The 22,157-nt window shown below is 35.9% G+C and overlaps 1 protein-coding gene across 1 annotated transcript in view; it reads right to left on the bottom strand.

The window, feature by feature from the left end:
- LOC108294226 (KATNB1-like protein 1) overlaps positions 1 to 19,821 on the bottom strand; it is a 52,400-nt gene extending 32,579 nt beyond the window's left edge. Inside the window, exon 1 of the mRNA XM_037734041.1 lies at positions 19,704 to 19,821. Within this exon, the coding sequence (XP_037589969.1) occupies positions 19,704 to 19,821 (118 nt within the window). The remainder of the gene's footprint in view (positions 1 to 19,703) is intronic.
- Positions 19,822 to 22,157: the final 2,336 nt, after the last annotated feature.

Here is a 22,157-nt window from a genome sequence, read left to right as displayed (position 1 = left end):
GGAGAGTTCTGGGTACTGTTAGGTTTCATTTTATTTGCCTATACTCCAGGGGAAAAAAGCTACATCAAAACTATTGTGATGAAAGCTAGTGATCTTCAGCACATGAAAACTTGTTAAAAATGCTTGTATCTGATCTCACACAATAGGGATATTCACACAAAATATCTGTATATAAATCATGTTTTAAAAATTAAGAAACAAAATCATGAAGAAAGTAATTTTCAGGTCAATCATATAGTGCATGGTTATATAACATCAAATAACCCTTTGATATTTCCTCATTTTTCTTAGATTTTTATACACTGGCTGTATCTGTAGAAAATAGGTTGGAAGGGAAATATTCTTACAGGACACAAATTGAAATGATTTATTTTAGTTGATCCCTCAAAATCCCTTAGTAGTAGTCAAAGAATTACGTATGGGTTTTCTTTTTAAATGGATTTACACATTTAATGAAACCATGTAAGATGAAATAGGATATTTATCTTTTAGCATCATATTCTGATTTGTTGATAGAAAACAATCATTATTTTATTATTTTAAAGACATTTCATACTATTAAAAAGGAACAGCTTTCAAAATACAAATCAAGCACATAAATCCATTAAGTGCAGTCACATCAATACTTAGATCAAAACCATCACGTGACCCATAGTACCATAAGATCATACTTAAAATCCCTCTTCTCTGAAAGTCTTTATATTAACTGCTTAGAATTGCAGCTGTCTCACTTATTTTTCTCTAAGTCTTCATAGACATCATATATATACAAATATATATTTATATATATTATATATATATGTTCTTAAATGTCAGAAAGATGGTGTTATTTTCATACACAGTGAAAATGGCCAGATCTTAAAAATACATTGCTCCTATGGAAATTAATCTCTGTGGGTTTAGATTAAAGAAAAATACTATTCAGGTATAAGATGAAAAGCCATATGAAATGACTAATTTTATTTCAATTTTATAATCATTCAGGGCTAAATCTTTCAATCTTATTTCTAAAGTATGCAAGTAGATAGCAGGACAATTCTAGAGTGCCATGTCAATTTGCTTTATTAATATGCTGGCAGTCAAAACTGAACAACTAAAATTTTATGGAGGTGAGAATAAATGATAAGTAATCCTGGCCTTTACAATGAAAGTCAAACTTAACCCTAAATGAAATTCCTGAATTTTTGGAGCCTCTTTTATCCCAAAACGCAAAGACCAGTTTTGTCATACATGATGAATTAGATGCACGATGTTCTTTTGTTAGACTCCAAAGAAGACATCTTTGAAATTTTATGGTAGTAGAATGCATTGTCTGATATTCTAAAAATGCAGCCTATTTGCTGGCATCTTATAATAAATATTATAAGTAAAAAATAATGGTAAGTTTATACTTTTGTTACAAAGAAGGAATTATAGTAGGCTTTTACAAAAACTAAAATTTGTCTTCTAAGTTCAGATAATTGTAGGATGAATCCGAATCTTTACCTGTTTTGAAATTGCTGCATGTTTCCAAACCCATCTTAGATTTTCTACACCTTACTTCTCAGCTCTGTTACTAGTTCTGTTGCCAGATTTTAGATTAGGCATTTAGCATCAACTACTTTTGGCATGAACCAGTGATTCAGGAATTAGCTAGACAATTTTTAGTATTCAGGTGCTATAACTACATTATACTTTTAATTGGGACACACAACACATAGAATGGATAAGGAAGATTTTATATATACACACGCTGAATCTTCTCCATGAAAAACCGAATACTCAGAGCCAGTTTATTTAGTATACTAGGGTGTGTTTTGGGCATTTTTTGCTGGTTGTACTCCTCACAATACCCTTTTTGATATACATATTGTGATCCCCATTTTATAGATAAGGAAGAACAAGTGGGTTCAATTATTGACACAGAATCACATATCTTGGAAGTGCACATTTATTTTGCCTTAACTAAATATTATATTTTGCTTTTTCACACTCTTATTGTCAGGAATATTATAATTTATATTTTAAACATTATACTATTAAAGTTGATGCTGAAAAATCTTTCCCAGTACCATGATCTTATTCATAACGTAGTTGTTAAACTATGAAATGTTGGAATCCCATGCAAAGTTAATTAAAAAATATACTTGACTACAAGTATTGTAAATGACCATAAAAAATATAAGAAAGCTGTGCTTTTGTCATATGTCCTGATGTCTGGAGTTTGAATTTGGATTCAAACCTGTTTCCCTGTTCTTTTTTTTTTTTTTTTTTTTTTTTTCTGTTTAAAATATTCTACTCGGAAAGATTTGTGATATATTTATCTTTAAATGAAGGACAGGTTGAAGCAATATACATTTCTAAAATTTAGCAGTAATTTGCATCTCATTAATTCTGATCTTCATTCTCTTACCTTTCTCCCTGACTGATTCTCACCGTTTTCTTCTTGTGTTTATATTCACTGTGACTATTCAAAATTTGTCCATACTTACAGAGACAGTTTAATAAGGTATGCTTATAGGTGTTAAAGTGAAAGCAGGTCAAGTTTAAAAATCCTGAAGACGTATCTCAATACAATTTTTATTTCATGTAGTATGAATATGTGTTCTCCTGCCTGGATACATGCTTCAGTTCTTGTGGTGGACTCTGGAATACCTAGCACAGGAATCTCTAGAAAATGATAAACCCCAGGTAATACGTAGTACAAAGCTGATCCTGAGTAGCGGCCAATCAGGAAGTGCAGTTACTGCAAAGAGCACGCTGCCTAAGAATTCCCCTATATTCATATTTATGCTGAGACTAGCTACACAAATTTTTATAAAAATTTTGGCACATGTGTGCGCTTGAGTGTGCAAGCTAGGGGAAGGTTTGTGTTGGGGGGGTGCAGCAGTCAAAAAAATCTTAATAGTAGACTCCAAGTAATGGTTGTTATCAACATCATTCAAGTGTAAATCTTGATGCAAGGGACATACGAAAACTGTAGGGTAAGAAGCAATTCCAGAATAGAGAGTGCAGAAGTCATGTATTTCTGTATAGTCACATTTGGGGAACATTTATGCACTTGCAAGATGTGTTTTGCATACATACACTGTACAAAATTGTTGTCATTTTTTAAGATGCACTTAGTAATTGAGGGAGTTTTATGTTTAAAACTCATATTCTGTATGGTTATTTTAGTGACAACTGACAAAATTTTGCAGCTAAAGATTGATATTATTTTGCAGTTTGAAATTTAGAAGAAAAGAAATCTTGGAGAGGAGAAAACGCCCATACAGATTTTTCTCAAGAAGACTACAGGATGAGGCTTTTGATTAGGAATTCTTTTCTCTACCACTGTCCTAGGGGTATATAAAGAATAATTTATCCAGGCCTTGTCTTGGCAAATGCACAAAAATCAGTGAATCTAGTCATTTGCAATTCACTGATTGGTGTGTGGCATATAGTTGCCTTAAATCATATCCTTTCTAAGTACACACTTCTAATAACTTGGGCAACATACTGGTATTCTGCTAGATACCCAAATTTCTGGAAAACAGAAGCCAATCCTGTTTCTATTTCAAAAATCAGATTCAGTTGCTTGGATGGAAATGCCTTCTAGGCAATGTGTTATGAGTCATTCCATGCTACCAATGTCTCCTTCCTAATCTAGGCTACTGAGACCTCTGAAATGTTTTAAATTTTGTGATATGCTATATGGCATCCCGTGTTTTAGGGTTTCCTAGAAGCAAATTTAAGGGGCTTTCTTTGTTTATACTTCTTTCTCATGTAAGCAGTCTTATAATTCTTGCATCCTTAGCTCCCAATGCTAGCCTTAACTAAGAGTTTTTAATTATCATTATTACTATAAAACTATTTTTAAATGAAATATTTAATTTTTACCAAGGAAGCCTTAAGTCAACATTATCCCTTTAAAAAAAAAGAAATGCTATTTAAAATTCACACAATAAAGTCAGCAATCGAAGCAAAAGAAAAATCTGTGTTTAAGTAATAATTGGCAATTCTGCCCACCACATAATTTCCAATTCCATGTTATGTTACAGCCAAAAAGAAGCAACTAAACTCATGCAGCTTATGTTGATGTGCCAGGGGTAATGGATTGTGGGATAAGTGATGGCATGTACAGAAGAAATGTAAAATTCCGCGTTGCTCTGACAATGTATCTTGGGTTTAGAATTCAATACAGTAGACCTTATGGTTATACCAGCTGTGCTTTGTCCCACACTAAGATGTTGCAATCAAGTGATACATTCATGTTAGTTGAATATGTTATAACTGTTAAAGAAAAACATTATTTATAACACTTGTTAAATAAGATGAAGAAGATCCTAAGGGGCGACCATTGCAATAGGTATAGGGACCACTGCAATAGGGACTTGCAGTGCAGCGGGGAAGAGAGATCGGGCTTGACTCTGACTCCAACAAAGACAAGTGGAGATTGATATCTAAGGAGCAGTGTGGGGTCAGTGGATAGAATATCACTAAGAGGAAACATCAGGCTTAAGAAAGATTCCTGCTATGCCAACTCAAGAGACTTCTTGCTGAAGACAGGCCAGGATGATAAGATATAGAAGGTGAGGACAAGGACAGACACCAAGGGTGGGAGATTTTCTTTAAACTGATTTAGCAGGATTCTTACTCAAACTGGATTCTACAAGGATAGAGAGGGAAATCCAAGATCAAGTCTCATCAAGCACAGGCCTTGGAGGAGCCTGATTAAGAGAGAGGATTTGTTACAATATACAAATACATGCACAAAGCCAATACTTTGTAGTTCAGCACTTTCTGTGTTATCGGGTTCACAGAAAAAAGACTGTTATGGAATGGGTCTGTCCTATTGAAGACTAAAGTGCATGGAGGGAGCAATAAGAAGCTATTACGATCTTTGGGGGTTGATTATCTCAAGGAAGATTCTGACAAAGATGAGTTGAAACAATAACAGCTTAACAGGTACAGGACAAAACAAGAACAGCCAAATTATAGTTAAACAGACAAAAAAATACCAAACATTTTTTGAGGAGGCAGATATAGAGGGAAAAAAACCTTACAGAAGAAAATACTGTGGCTTCTGAATAGATGAGATAACCTGAGAGATAATATTAATGCCATAGGCTAAAGCATTTGGAATTTGATTGCACCTTATAATGGTAAAATAAAGTCTAGCGACCAGGAAAAACATTAAAACAAATTCATACAAGCAATTCGATGGAGTGGAAAAATACTTTATTAGAAGTCAAGTGTTGAGGCTTTCAGACTCAACACTACGTTTGTAACCTGGTTGACTCTGAGAAACCACTCAGCTTCTAGCACTGTTTTCTCTGCTATAAAACGAAATTAGATTAAATGATCTTTAAAATTCACTCCAGATCTATTTAATGGCTTTATATATCAGACTTTTAATGATTTTATATTTATATTTGAGAATGTATATTTGTGAAGAGTTTTATATTTTTTAGAAAAGAAGAAATAAGCAAAGGCTGGGATGACAGGGGAGGTTTAGGAAAGAGGTAGCATTCAAAGTATATAGATCACAGTTGCGTAGAAAGCTGGCTGGGATTTTCATAGGCAGACAGAGAAAGGGAGACAAAAAAGAGAATTCTAATAGGAGTGATGAGGAGAAGGGGAGTGGCTTGTACATGGGCCAATCATGAGAGCAACCTGACAGGAATAGAGAGTAGACAATGAGACATCACATAGGGATTGGGTGATTTAATGATTTATACTAGCATGTTAAGTTCTTGTAGAATGTATTTGAAGACAATACTATATTTCACCATTTCCAAATGTATTTCAAAGCATGCAATGTTTTTATTTATTATCATTTTAAATTTAATTTATTTCAATAGCTTTCAGGTTACAAGTATTTTTGGTTACATGGGTGAATTGTATAACGGTGAAGTGTGGGATTTAGTGCAACCATCACCTGAGTAGCATACAACTCTACCCAATAGGTAGCTTTTAATCCTTCCTCCCTCTCGTCCTCCCTTCTTCTGAGTCTTCTATGTCCTTCCATTATACCAGTCTGTATAGTTTTGCATATCCATAGCTTAGCACCCACTTGTAAGCTAGAACATGCAGTATTTTGGCTTTTCATTTCTGAGTTACTTCACCTAGAATAACAGCTGCCAGTTCTACCTAAGTTGCTGCAAAACACATTATTATATCATTTTTAGTATTAATGTGATTCTGATTAGTATTACTATATATAATATATAGTAACTCCTACATATAATATATATAAGTAATAATATATTACTATATGATATAATAATATATTATATATAGTTATATATAGTATAATATATAGTAATTCCTATATCTAATATATATAAGCAATAATGTATTATTATATAATATAAATTACATTAAAATTATATAAAAATTATATAATATAAATTATAATATATTATATAATATAAATATAATAATATATTATTGCTTATATATTAGATATAGGAATTACTATATTATATATAGTTATTATATAACAATATATTATATAACATATAATTTATACTATATAATAATTGTTATATATTAACAATATATTATATTATATATATTATATAATATTATATATCTATTTGGGATGGAGTGCCTTGTTCCTCATGGCTTCTTTTGACTAGGGGAGGGAGTTTCCCAACTCCTTGTGCTTCCCAGGTAAGGCGACACACCACCCTGCTTCAGCTCACCCTCCCTGGGCTGCACCCACTGTCTAACCAGTCCCAATGAGATAAGCCGGGTACTTCAGTTGGAAATGCAGACATCACCCACCTTCGGCATTGATCTTGCTGGGAGCCACAGACTAGAGCTTTTCCTATTTGGTCATCTTGCCAGCCACTGATATCCCATGTTCTTAGATTGAAGGAATTAATATTGTCAAAATGTCCATACCATCCAAAGTAATCTATGGATTCAGTGCAATTCCTATTAAAATGCCAATGTTATTTTTTGCAGAAATATAAGACAGAATTCTAAAATTCATACGGAACCACCGAGTACCCAGAATAGCCAATGCAAACTTGAGAAACCTTATTTCGTTAGCAGGTCTATTATATAGTTATCACAGTCTTGCCTAAGACTTGTTATTTATATTGCAAGGTTTTATCTAGCTGTTCAGCTAGAAAGAATGAATGTTAAGTGTTAACATGAGGAAGATAGTGCGGCGATTCCTTAAGGACCTAGAAATAGAAATTCCATTTGACCCAGCAATCCCATCACTGGGTATATGTCCAAAGAACTATAAATCGTTCTACTCTAGGGACACATGCACACAAATGTTCATTGCAGCACTGTTTACAATAGCAAAGACCTGGAACCAACCCAAATGCCCATTGATGATAGACTGGATAGGGAAAATGTGGCATATATACACCATGGAATATTATGCAGCCATCAAAAACTATGAGTTTGTGTCCTTTGTAGGGACATGGATGAACCTGGAAACCATCATTCTCAGCAAACTGACACAAGAGCAGAAAATCAAACACTGCATGGTCTCACTCATAGGTGGGTGTTGAACAATGAGAACACATGAACACAGGGAGGGGAGCACTACACACTGAAGTCTGTTGGGGGGAAATGGGGGAGGGACAGTGGGGGATGAGGAGTTGGGGAGCGATAGCATGGGGAGAAATGCCAGATATAGGGGAAGGGGAGGAAGACAGCAGATCACGCTGCCTTGTGTGTACCTATGCAACAATCTTGCATGTTCTTCACATGTACCCCAAAACCTAAAATGCAATAAAAAAAGAGAGAAAGAAAAAAAAAGTGCTAACATCATAGTGGTATGTTATATTAATGAACAGTATCATATTTTATTTGAAAACTTAGTTATTATGACTGCATAAAGATCAAGATCACTTAGGAAGAAAACCATGATGTAACATTACACTATTGAGCATCAGAGTCTTTGAATTTAAATAATATTTTTACATTATCTTTTCTATTTGAAAATGCTCCTGCTAAAGTGTGGAGTTTTCTCTCCAGATTTCCTCCATCAGCAGGACTTACATGTGCTTTGTTTAGAGACCTGACAAGTTGTACTAGAGCACATACTCCAACTGTGCCTCTCTGGCCTAGCAACGTGCAGTGTCAGATGACTTTTCATGACTAGGGTACAGGTTTCAACCCTTAGAATCTTTAGGAACAATCGACAGCTTTTGAAAACAGGAGACATACATAAGGGCAGAGCTGAAGGAAACTGCTTGCATTTAGTTTAAATGGTGCCAAACCTTGCTATCATTTGTGGGTCGCTGAGTTTTTATCTTTTTCACAGGTGTTTTTGAGTATCAGTGACAGATAATTTGTAATAGCCTTAACATTTTAACGATGCATGAAAAAAGGAAATATTTACTTTTGCATTCAGTAATTTAAAGTACACTCAGCTCTTTAAAAGAACAGAGGAGAAACTTAAAGTTATTGGAAATAGAGGAAAGTTATGACAATCTTCTATTTTAACAACTTATAATGGAAGAGGGAGATAATATAGAAGATAGTGCATGAGAAAGCTGAATATGGAACAATAATAGAAATTATAGTGGTTAAGAAGATTGTTTATAATTTATTCTGTTTGTCAGAGTAAGTTACATTTGAGAACACACAGAGTAGAACAGTTCATTCATACAAACACTGTATATCACATAATGTATTATTTTTGTATGTCAGGCATGCTGGTGGGCCCTTGCAAACTCCATTTTTGACTTCTGTTTTTCCTTTTTATTTATAGCCAAAATAACAATTAGAGGCCATGTTCATTAGATGTGCAATTCCCAGCTCTGACTGTATTGATAGCAGACATTAGATGGAGCATCTTCTAGACACATTTGTGAGTTAAACTTAATTTGTAGTTGAGAGACCAATTAAGGGACTTGACAGACAATGAAGTCATTTTTACAATTTATGAAACCTGATTTCTTTGTCCCAGTTTAGGATAAATTGATTCTCCATTGATGTTTCTTTATATCTATCTCCTAATAAAAGACTTCTTTCAATTAATGAAGTTCTTTAAGCAACCATTAGTTATCACTTTGAAAAGTTAAACACATTGGCTTACAAGAGAAAGGAAATCTATTAAAACCATACATTTGGTTTTCTCTAATTTTTAGAAGGCCACATTCTGTCAGTCGAAAGTGTTCCTAAAATAGAATGGGTTTGGTCGAGGTTCTGCTACTCTTTCTGCACAGAAAGCCAATGACTGAGATGACAAGTATTGCCAAGGAAGAAGTCTTTAACTGGGTGCTGCAGCCAAGGAGATGGGAGCTCAGTCTCAAATCCCTCTCCTTGACTGTCTAAAATTAAGTTTTTATATAGCAGGGAAGAAATGTGACAATGTGTTAGAAGACAGAAACTAGAGAAGGGTAAGAAAGCAATCACGATGAATAAGGGTCTGGCATCTCATTGTCTGGATGCCCTGATCTGGTGAGTTTCAGTTCTTTGATTTTTTTTTTTTTTTTAAGATTCCTGAACATCATTTCCTGAGGAAGGAGTGCAGATAAAATAAATGTAAGTTTCAAGCTTTAAGACCAGAAAGATCAATATCTATGTTTATCCCAAAACAACTGTCTATGGGACTATTGAGTCACTTTCAAGAGAATGAATATTTGATGCTTTTGGAGGGAAAATTGACTTATTCAGAATACTATTTCCTAGAATATAGAAGAGATGTGTTATTCAACTAAAGAATAGTTTCTTTGGTGAAGGGAAATTGATTTTGCTTTATTTTTTATTTTTACTTTAAGTTCCAAGATATAAGTGCAGAACTTGCAGGTTTGTTACTATATGTGTGCCATGGTGGTTTGTTGCACCTATCGGCCCATCCATCTAGGTTTTAAGCCCCACATGCATTAGATATTTGTCCTGATGCTCTCCCTTTCCTTGCTCCCCACCCTGTGACTGGCCCCAGTGTGTGTTCTCCTTTCTGTGTCCATGTGTTCTCATTGTTCAACTCCTATGTATAAGTAGGAACATGTGATCATGTGGTTTTTGGTTTTCTTTTCCTGCGTTAATTTGCTGAGGATGAAGGCTTCCAGCTTCATTCAAGGAGAGATGTTGGAAGGGATGTTTTGGTGTCATTCTTTTCTCCCCCTTTTTTTGTCTGTTACCAGTGTATAGTTATTGGTGGGGGTGGGGGTGGTTTGAACTAGCTGTGTGACTTAGAATGCTATAAGACAGGGGTTTTCAAACCCTAGGCCATGGACCGGTACCTATCCATGGCTTATTAGGAACCAGCCTGCCTGCCAGCAGGAGATGAGCGGTGGCAAGCGAGCATTCCGGCCTCAACTTCACCTCCTGTCAGATCAGCAGCCTCATTAGATTCTCACAGGAGTTTGAACCCTATTCTCAACTGCTCATTCAAGGAATCTAGATTGTGTATTCCTTATCTGAAATCTTACTAATGCCTGATTATCTGAGGTGAAACAGTTTCATCCTGAAACCATTATCCACCCACCCACTCCCACCCTCCAGCCATGGAAAATTGTCTTCTACAAAACCGGTCCCTGGTGCCAAAAAGTTTGGGGACCACTGTTGTAGGAGAAGGAAACAAACAGAAATATTTCCTTGTTTCCAATTGAGCATTCAACCTTTCCAGAGAGCTTACAAAGTAGAAAAGAGGTAGAACCTCCTAGCATCATCACATGAGCACACATTGTAAATTTAAGAGTACTTGATTCTGCTATCTCTATGCAGATTAATATTTAACTTTTTAGTAACTGTATTAGCAGGAACAACTTAGTTGTACAACAAATCTCTTAATATTGCTTGTTATAATTTAAAGAACATCTTTATGTTTTCTTTTTTCATTAATACAGCTGAAAGGAAATGCTACTCTGATTTTAGTGGTGAGAAATTTATACTCAGAGATTTAACCTTCTCACCCATCCAATAAAGGGTAATGCCAGAACTTAAACAAGGTCTTCTGAATGCAATCCATCTGCTTTTCCTTCACATCTGGTTCTACAGAGTGAAATGCAGTTTTGAGTAGCACAGTGAATTGAAAAGCAAGCCTTCAAATATGAACTGATTTTTCAAAATGAACTCTTCACTGTAATAGAAAATCTTCACATTTATTTTTCAAAATCTGATTACAGAATATAGTAGGTTGTTTTTTTTTTTTTTTTCCCCCCTGGGGAGTGGTTTTAGGATAGAAGGTTAAGTTTTCTTTATATTTTCTTCTGTGCTGTTTTAATTTTTTTTTTCAACAGGTTCACATCGTTAAGTATTTATATTGTCTCCATCTGCAGTATAAACAGTAAAATAACAATAGGAATATCTTCGATTTGTAAATAGTCTTTTTCTCTCTCAAAATACCACCATATTTGTTATTTTTTCTTTATTTTGTTTTCCTGGCTCACATTTAAAGCAATGAGTCACAAGCAAATAAACAGCGTTGCCCAAGGTCTCACGGCTAGTTTGTGTACAGCACAAATCTCAGGTTCTTAATTTTAGGCTAGAGCTGTTTGGACAGCAAAAGTTATTTATTTATTTTTCTTTTAAATATCCTCTCTTTTAGTCTTAGCTTAATTTTTCAGAGACTAATAAGACTTTATAATAATGTATTTCAGGTATACTTAACCATTTATCATTACATGTTATAAAATAACCCGATGACATGAAAAGTGTGTGTGTAGCTGTTAAGAAGTTTTATTTTCAACTCCAGAAGACCTTACCAATTTGGAAAGGTCTAATTTACCATGCCACATTGAAATATTGCAATAAAACATTGTGATTTTTCACACAATATTGTTCTAAATCTAAAAATGGGTGACTTAATTTAATCCTACTTTGTACATTCAAATGCAACATATATGTATAACATGAAATTATTAAAAGCTGTTGTTGGTAGAAATCTATGCAGCTTAGAATTTTAAAAAGGCATGTCTTAATTTCTCTTAGAAAGTCTTAAATCTTCAGTTTCAGCAATGAACTTTCACATCCTAATTGAAATATAAACAGAAAAGATATGTGTTTTCTTTCCCAGCTCCTTTCCATTTGCATGATTATAGATTCTGGCAGATACAAAATGTTTAAGTATTCAGTGACACTTCTTTTAATTAAAACACTATAAAGTATGAGAGTATAATACGAGACCTCCCATTATTACCCAAAGGAATGTAGTTGGTATAAAAAAATAGTTGGTTAAAAAGTGGTTACTTCAGAACAGGTAGCTTAATTATATGAGCATTTGCTTGACTCTAGAGAATACTTTGCAAGGCCAAGGGCTAAATTTACAAGTATAAACACAGGTCACAGCAACTTTCCCTGTACCAATTTACACCATGAAATTAGTATCCAAACATGTGTTTGCTCACTTCCTGTGGATTACTTGGAAAATGGTGTCTTGTTAGATTTTTTTTTAAATGTCGCAATTGTTTTCAAAAGTAGCATCACATTAGTAAAATTGAAGAATTGTTTAGAATTGACTAAGCCTCAAGGTAGTGAAGATGATCAAAGAAGGGTCATCGTAGGCTAGACATGGTGACTCACACCAGTAATCCCAACACCTTAGGAGTTGGGAAGTCGGATCCTGAGCTCAGGAGTTTAGACCAGCCTGGGAAAGAAGGGAGACCCCTTCCTACGAAAAATAAAAAATTACCTGGGCTTGGTGGCATGCTCCTGTGTCCCAAATACTCAGGAGCCTGAAGTGGGAGGATCACTTGAGCTCAAGTGGTTGAGGCTGCAGTGAGCAGTGATCGTGCCATTGTACTCTAGCCTGGGTGACAAGAGTTGCCCTTGTCACAAAAGAAAAAAAAAATGGAAAAAAGAAAGAAAAAGAGATCATCATGTTTGGCAGCATGGCTTGGTGGAGAATGCAGCCTAGAATCCTGATTTTGCCAGTTCCCGTTATGTGACTTAGGATAATGTATTGAATCTCACTAAGGCTCAACTGCCTCATTTGTAAAACAGGTATAATAATATCTCTCTTACAAGGCTTTAATGAAAATTAGCAATAAGATAAAGTTCATATTGTAGCACCTAATTGTGCAGCCCCTCATAGGCACTGAATAAAGTTAGTTCTGATTATTCTGCTTTTCAAAAACATCAGATGCAATGAAATAGGATGCAACAGGAAAATACTCAGGTTCCACATATAAAAATTAAGATATAGTGATACCTACCTTACTGAGATGTGATATGGTAAGCACTTAACACAATGTTGGAGCTCATAAGCATCCAATGATTGTTACTTTCAGCATTTCAATGAATTGTAAAGACCAAATGCAAATGAAGTTGAAAGGCATTGTCAACCATAGTGTTATGCAGATACTACTTACTACTAATATAACTTAAAAATACATTGAAATTTTAATAAACGTGTTCCCTTAGGAAAATGGCTAAGAAAAAATGCACGATTACCTGCTCTTTACTTATTTTCATTATTTGAGAAAGCATTACAGTAACGTTAAGACAAGATTTGTAGCTCAAGTAAGGAAAGAAAGCTTTCTTTTCTTTTGATTTTGCACTTGGGGAATTTTTCTTGATCTTTTTCAAAAGGAGGAGAGAAATCATTTATGTGTACCTGGGGTCCTGATTATTACAAAAAAAGAAGGAACTGAACAACTTTGCATACTTTAGTAAAACAAAGTAATTCAATTAAGCTTATTCAGGGCATCTTAGCATTTTAGCAAAGTTGAAAAGGACGCTTGACTCTTGTTAAGGGGAGCTCTGTAGATATTTCTGTCTGGGGGAATATGTTACTCGGTTTTCAGCCTGATAATAAGCTCTAAACCAGGGAATTGTATAACTTGCATAGACAATGAATCCAGTCTGGAAGATAAATTGTTCACTGAGGTGGCTGAATTTCTGATGTAAATGGCCATATGATCATGAGAGCTTTATCTCTAATAAAAACATACCTGTTTGTTCGTAAAAACAGTCACCTTATCCTTAATGAGCAATTTGACTTTTAGGCTTAACACATTAGTCTCTTAAGTGACAAATTTGTGCCTGTGCTAACAACTAGTTGGCAGAATTCTGACAGTGAACAGAAGCTGTCAGACGAACCCATAATATTTCTTCCAGTAGCTGATCTGTTCAATTTTAAGCAATGAAAGCTTAGGAAAAACATGGAGAGAACTTGTTTTATGGTTTCTGGGATAATTTTTCTATTGCTTGATAAACTCTAAAGAAGCTAGTATCTACATGTAAGATATACTTTGCAAATAAAACTACCTGAAATGGTGGTTGCCAGCATTTGAGACTTGGGAAATTGGGGAGGTGTTTGTCAAAGGACATAAAATTTTAGTTAGATTAAAAAAAAAGTAAGTTCAAGAACTCTATTGTGCATCACGGTGACTATAGTTAATATATTATGCTTGAAAATTGCTGGTGACAGATTTTAAGTGTTCCCATCACACAGAAAATGATAAGTATGTGAGCTAATGTATGTTAAATAGTTTGATTCAGCCATTTCCCAATGTATACATACAGAAAAATCATATTTTACACCATAAGTATATACAATTTTTTTTGAGACGTAGTCTCACTATCCCACCCAGACCGGAGTGCAGTGGCGTGATCTCGGCTCACTACAACATCTGCCTCCCGGGTTCAAGCGATTCTCCAGTCTCAGCCTCCTGAGCAGCTGGGATTACAGGCACCTACCACCACGCCTGGCTAATTTTTGTAGTTTTAGCAGAGATGTGGTTTCACAATGTTGGTCAGGCTGGTCTTGAATTCCTGAACTCAGGTGATCCACCTGCCTTGGCTTCCCAAAATGCTGGGATTACAGGCATGAGCCACCGCACCCAGCCTACAACTTTTACTTGTCAACTAAAAAATAAATTTAAGAACAGAAAAAATAAAATTAGCAGGTATTTTGCAAAGCTTTTATATTGGATTTATTTCACATTTGTATCAGTTCTTTATTCTCAATTTTACAGTGGGAGAAAACTTTTTATAAACCTACAAAAAAAGGAATTTTTTCTATAGTAGGAGCAAAGGTTTAAGAATGTTAAAATCGAAATGGATGGCTGATTAATTGTAGATGAGTCTCAGCCAGTTATCCATGATTTATTTAATTTTATTAATTGTAGATCAATCTCACCCTTACCTATCCATGATTTATTTAGATATTTATATATTAATTATCTTGAGAAATATATAAAAGTTCTTGTTGAAGAAAAATCATCAATTCTGTATTAAGTGACAATGAGTGCAAAGCATAGAGACTATTAGAAACTGATAACCTTTGTGGTGCGTCATAAGTGGAATTAGGAGTGCCAGTGGTGTGGTTGTGACTTCTGCAAGTGGTCAGGGTTTGCTCATTGAAAAGGTGGAATAGGCAGCCCACATTAAATGTGGTAAGGGATTTCATCAAGCTAATACCCAAGGGATTAATTAAGCTTTATATGAAAACATTACAGGTGGTAAGAGATTTCTTCGAGCAAATACCCAGGGGAATAATTTTCCGGGGAGAGAGAATAATTCAGCGTTATATGAAAACATTACAGGTATTTTCAAGGAATCGTAAGGTGTTCAGTGTGGCTAATGCAGCTTGAACTAGGGGGCAGTCATAGGACAGGACATGACAGGGAAGATGGCAGTGGCAAGGGAGACATTTTGAAAGGCCTTATAAGAAGGTACTATTAAGGACAATGGCCTAATTCAGAGTAAAACAGGGAGCCATGGCAGGTTTTTGCCTAGAGGCATGAAATTATTTTACTTGGTTTTGTTTGTTTGTTTTGTTTTGTTTTCTGAGGTAGAGTCTCACTCTGTGGCCCAGGTTTGGGTGTAGTGGGGCCATCTTCGCTCACTGCGACCTCCACCCCCCGGGTTCAATTGATTCTACTGTCTCAGCCTCCCAAATAGCTGGGATTACAGACACCCACCATCATGCCTGGCTAATTTTTGTATTTTTATTAGAGACGGGGTTTCAGCATGTTGCCCAGGCTGGTCTCGAACTCCTAAACTCAGGTGATCCGCCTGCCTCGGCCTCCCAAAGTGCTGGGGTTACAGGCGTGAGCCACCATGCCAGGACTTTGACTTGAGTTTTAATAGGATCACTCTGGCTGCTGTGTTGAGAATAGTACATATGGGGTAATGATGCAAACAGGGACCTATTGTAGTACTCCTTAGGAGAGAATGATGGCTTGCACAAGGATGGAAGCAATGAAGGTGGTGAAAAGTGATCAGATTCTATATTTATTAGGAACACCTAAGATGATATCTTAATAGACCAAAATGTAAAATGTGAGAAAAATAGAGATGACACCAAGATTCTTGGCTTTGGCAACTGAAAGAATAGTTACTGTCAACTGAGATTGCTAAGAATGCACCTAGATCAGGAGTTCAGCTTTAGACTTCTTAATCTTAAGATGTCAATTAGACACCTATGTGGAGATGCTGAGTGGGCAGTTGGATATAAGAAGTTGGATTTGGGAGAGTGGTCCTGTCTGAAGGTATAAACTTGGTAGTTGACAACATACAGTTGTTATTTAAAGACATGAGACTGGTTATCACCAAAGAAATGAGTGTGTAGATACAAAAGGGAAGAAACTTTAGAGAACGTCAACTTTTGGAGATCTAGGAGAAGGGGAGAAACTAGCCAAGGTGACTCAGGAATGGCTGTAAAAGTAAGAGGAAAACCTGAATGTGTGCCATCCAGGGAGTCAGGTGAAGAAAGCCATCAAGGAGAAGGAAGGGATCAACTGAGTTAAATGCTGCCGATAGCATCAAGTAAGATGAGGAAGAAACTGATCATTGATAAGATAGTTTACTGACTTGTGAGAAGCCACATCAATATCCATATGAAAGAAGACACTTTGATGCTATTAATAATAGACAACTTAAGACTGGGGGTCACAATCTTATGGCCCACTGCCCACATGTAGACAGAGATGAGCTTTAAGAGGCAGTGCTTAGAAAAAGATAATAGAATGTGAAGGCTATTGGGAGATACATCCTCTCCTATTAGCCATAGACTCCATCATGTCATATTATTTTATATTTGAGGGCCTTCACATATTTTATTTTCTGTTTGTTTTTGTTTTTGAGACTGGGTCTCACTCTGTCACCCAGGCTGTAGTGGTTCAGTGGCGTGATCAGGGTTCACTGCAGCCTCAACCTCCCAGGCTCAAGTAATCCTCCCACCTCAGCCTTCTGAGTAGCTGGGACTAGAGGCATGTACTACCACACCTGGCCCATATTTATGATTCTTGCTTGGCTCCTGAAAGAGCATTGAATTTGTGACCTCTGGTTATTAAGTGTACTTTTGCTTTGGCACAGAAAAAAAAATAAATAAATAAAACAGGTGTACTTTTGATAGTATAGTTATTTTCATTATTATATAGATGTATAAAAGACTTTGATTTCTAGCTCAGGATAATTGAATTTTTCATCTAAATTCTTGTTCCTCTTCAAGGCCAGACATACTGTCTCTGTTCTATAAGGGCATTGAATGATAGACTTTTTGTTAGACAGAAATCTTGGTTTGCTGTTTGGCCTTTCCTAATCTTGCTTCACAAAAGAGAGATCTGAACAGAGAGGTCAAATGACAGAAATCTTGGTTTGCTATTTGGTCTTTCCTAATCTTGCTTCACAAAAGAGAGATCTGAACAGAGAGGTCAAATGTCTTGCACATCAGATGGCTAGCTATGATCTAACCAAGACTCTTAACTTCTCTCTCAGCCCTGAAGATTATGTTGGTCTTCTGATATAAAGTTTCCTGTTCTTTCTTTTATGCTATCTAGCCACTTGTTCAGTTAACTTATTCATTAATCACCTCATGTATGTGAGGCAGTCTATATTTATGCCAGTAATACATGTAAATTGCAGCCATTTTTAAAACCAGGAAATGCACTTAAATTGTGTGTTTAAATTTACCAGCATCACATATGGTGCTTTTTACCACATATAGTAGTTTTTAAGATTATATTTATCCATATTACCTCCGTAATTATTTATGATCAGGTTAGCTTAAGTGGAGAAAAGCCATATTAATGCTCCACTTTGGTTTTGAGATAACTGCTGGTATTCAATCCATTATTCTTATCCATTAGAATTCCTGTTTTGTCCAGAAATTATTCAACCCTTAGAATTAAGTCTCTGTACTTCCTCATTTATGTTTCCCTCTCCAAGTCTAAGTAGACATTATGTCTGCATCCTTTCCTGCCACGCTATGGTTATAGATAATATGTCTATTTAGATATAAATTGTAAGAATAAGAGGATTAATTTTATACAATTATAAAGTTATAACTGAAAATCTCTTTTAAAAAATAAAAAGAAAATCACTTCTAATTATATAGTCACCATGACCTCTTGTCATTGCTATAGCATAGTTGTTTATTTTGTGGTTTTTCCCAGGTGCTTAATTCAGCCACTGTCTGCCTTACAAAAATAGGTAACTGTACAAATAAACCAGCTTCTAACTAAGACTAGGTAATTTTCTTTATGTTAGGCCAAAAGTATTTTCAATATGTTAAAGAAAGAAACACCCCAAACCACATTGACTTATAACTGTATCTATGCAGAATTTTGTTTCAATGGCAGTATATAAGGAGCAGAGATCTCTCCTGCTTTCTCCTTAGCCATGAGTGGATAGAGTCAGTGAGCACATGTTAAGCATTTGCAGTGAATCTCCTGATTTCCTAGTGCTTCAGAAGTAGGAACAGTCAGTCTAACTCACCATTCAAATACACATGGAATTCATCTTCTCCTTTTTCTCATTTATCCATGCCATGATTTATAATGTCATCCCCCTTTCTCCTACATGTGATCTAAAAAACTGACATCTAAACCTAATTCCACCCTGAGTGATACTTGGCCAGCATAGTTTGTTTCTTTTATTAAAAATTTGAATGTAATGCCTGGGGGCAGGGTGGGTGTGGTAGGTTCTGCTTTATATATGCATGATTTCTGAGGCCTTCCAAAGCATTTGGGTTTGTAAGCCTTCCTTAGACAGTTGTAATCCAGTCTCCTAATTGTTTTCTTCAAGTTGTAAATCCTCCCTGTCCAACTAACCCTCCACCCTTTCCCCAGATTCAGTAACCTAAGAAAACAGCTCTGATTATATAATCCTCCTTTGGAAATCCTGTTCGCTTCTCTATTGCATGTGGCGTAAGATCCAAACTCTAACATGGCAGATGCGAAGTTTCATCACGTGGTTGCAGTCTACTTTTCCCAGTCCCTTCACTTCCACTTTTTGTTAATATCCTGTCTCCACAACATACACCAAGAGCTACAGCAGAGAGCAAGTTATACCTATTCCCTTTAGGCCAAGTCGTCTTCCGGCTCCCTTTCTTTTGTCTGTGCTTTTCTCTGTCTATACTCACTTTGACTTTCTCCCTTACCTAGAAAATGCTTATTCTTCTACTCAGCCCCAACTCATGTAATAATTCCTTTGTGAAGAGTTTCCTGAGTCTCCGGGGAGGTTGATTGTTTTTCTGGGCTACCAATCACACTTTGCACATCTCTTCATTGTAACACTTACCATAATGTAGTTCAAGAGTTATGTGTCCCTGCTTCACTTTGCTGTACAGGGAGCTCTGTGATAAGCAAGGTTAGATCAAATTCATTTTTGTATTACCAACACCCAGTAGTGTCTTACACATAATAGGTGCACAAGGGATGTTCCTTGAATAGGTGAAAGAGGAATCTCCGTAATTCTCCCTACATATGTTGGGTGGGCAGCTGCTACCCACTTGCTGTCTGTCTGATCCTCAGTCTCTTCCTCTTGTCCTCTCAAACTTCTTTATGGTGTTCCGCTTATTCATTTTACATCTTTACCCTCCAATTTTGGAGATGGTGATAAAGACAGAGGCCAGGACTCAGGGCTCTGTGATTGATACTTGTAGACATCACAGTTTGGTTTGGCGCCAGCATCAGTAACAGTGGCTGCTATCATTTTTCTCAGGTTCCAGGATTCTTCCGATATCTCAGGGCATAGCCTAATTCTACAGCTATCTCTGATGATTTGAGGTACATGGTATGTGTAATTCAGCACTTCATATCTGCATTTATTTTTCTATATGAGCCTTCCATAAGGGCATTTTTTGTCTGTTTAAAATGTAACAATAAATCAAATACATTGCATTTTCTATATACTCAAATGCATTGTAAAACTATTTTCATGACATTTGAGATAAAATTCAAACTGAACATATAGTATACTAATGACATCATGTTAATATGTCTATAACAAACATGAACAGGGTATCAGCTGGGAATAGCTAACCGTAATCAAATTCAGTAGGTTTGTTCTTCAGAGTGAGGTTTCACAAATTCTTCTATTTAGTGAGATATGGAATATGAAACTGGCAAAATTAGCCTTCCGGGGCTTAAATTAAACTATAATAATTTGTATTGCTTAAGAATATTAAGGCAACTTAATACTTCTGTTAAAGTGTAAATGCAAGACAAGAAAGAGTAATGGCAGGCTGTTTTACTTTTTATATTGTCTTATTTAATGTATTTCCTCTTCTCCTTCCTGCCAATCCCATTCATATTATATTCTTTTTACTGTAAAAATAGAGCATATAATTTCACAGATAAGAAAACAAAAGGTCAGGGAATCTAAATGGCATGCTCAAAGACATACGACTAGTTAGTAACATGGTTGGGACTAAAATTCAGATCCCTTCATTCCCACACCAAGGGCCTTAACATTATCGTATGCTGTTCCCCTTCATTTGACTTTTTAAAATCTCCAGTGTGTATACTGTTTTATTTACTGCAAAGAAGAGATGCTCTGTTTGTTTATAATGTGATTACAAATTTGTGGAGTTACAGTCATGATAGTTGTTCCTACAAATGATTTAAAAGCAAAATGTTAAAGCATTCCTTATCTTTACTGCCAAAGAAATTATGACCAAATGGTAATTACTGAGTAACAAAACAATCATATAGCAACCAATCCAATTGTTTAATGCTGTATCTAAAGACAAACACTTTAAAAAGCAGTGAGTTAATACAATTAACCAACCCAAATGCCCAATGATCATAGACTGGACAGGGAAAATGTGACACATATACACCATGGAATACTATGCAGCCATAAAAAACGATGAGCTCGTGTCCTTTGTAGGGACATGGATGAACCTGGAAACCATCATTCTCAGCAAACAGACACAAGAACAGAAAATCAAACACCACATGTTCTCACTCATAGGCGGGTGTTGAACAATAGGAACACATGGACATAAGGAGGGGAGCATCACACACTGGGATCTGTGGGGGGGAACTAGGGGAGGGACAGCAGGGGATAGGGAGTTGGGGAGGGATAGCATGGGAAGAAATGTCAGATATAGGTGATGAGGAGGAAGGCAGCAAACCACATTGCCATGTATGTACCTATGCAACAATCCTGCATGTTCTTCACAGGTACCTCAATATCTAAAATGCAATAAAATATTTAAAAAACAATTTGACTTATGAAACTGTAAGTCTCAATAGTCAACAGTTTGAGGATTACATCAAAAACTGGGCAGGCATTGATGAGATTACCAAATGATATCTTATCCTGAAATGCCCTGGATTAAAATTAGCAAGAATGTGCTTGGTGTCTAATTTCTGAGAAGTAAAAACAGCTTTGGCCATTTATCCTAAGTTTAGGACAAAATTCAATTGAATGAAAGAGAGAAGTGGAGTAGAAATTTTAGCATTTTAAAAGCTGACAGCTCTAACCTGAACCAGAGTACTTATGTTATTAAAACGGTCTTGGAATCCTAGGTCAGGCAATTCCATCTTTCTGAACTACCCTCTGCAAACTTCTCCACTAGCAATATCCAGCACTTCTTTCAAAGCAAAGGCTCACGCTGACTCAAAGCAGGAATGTTTCCTTGACCAATCATACTACGTTTTAATGATTGCTCGACAGTATTCACAGGTCTTTCTAGCTCTGTATCTTTTGATGGATGTCTTAGGAAAGTTATTTTAGCAAGTGACAATTTTAAAAAGCTGGAGGGTTTTATCATTTTGTTTTCATTTGGTTTGGTTTTGAGACAGGGTCTTGCCCAATATGGAGTGCTGTGGGACCAGCTCAAGCAATCTTACAAGTAGCTGAGACTACAGGTGCACACCCACTAATTTTCGTTGTTGTTTATGATAGGGACAAGGTCTTATTATGTTGGTCTTGCTGGTCTCCAACTCCTGAGCTCAACAGTCTCCCGCTGCATCCTGCCAAAATTCTGGGATTACAGGCATGGACCACTGTGCCCAGCCCCAAACTGGAGATATTTTTTT

This window comes from Cebus imitator, unplaced genomic scaffold (assembly GCF_001604975.1).
Source record: "Cebus imitator isolate Cc_AM_T3 unplaced genomic scaffold, Cebus_imitator-1.0 Scaffold569, whole genome shotgun sequence".
NCBI classification, from domain to species: domain Eukaryota; kingdom Metazoa; phylum Chordata; class Mammalia; order Primates; family Cebidae; genus Cebus; species Cebus imitator.
Note: the sequence above shows the minus strand (reverse complement) of the source record. Positions and strands in the feature narration are given on the sequence as shown.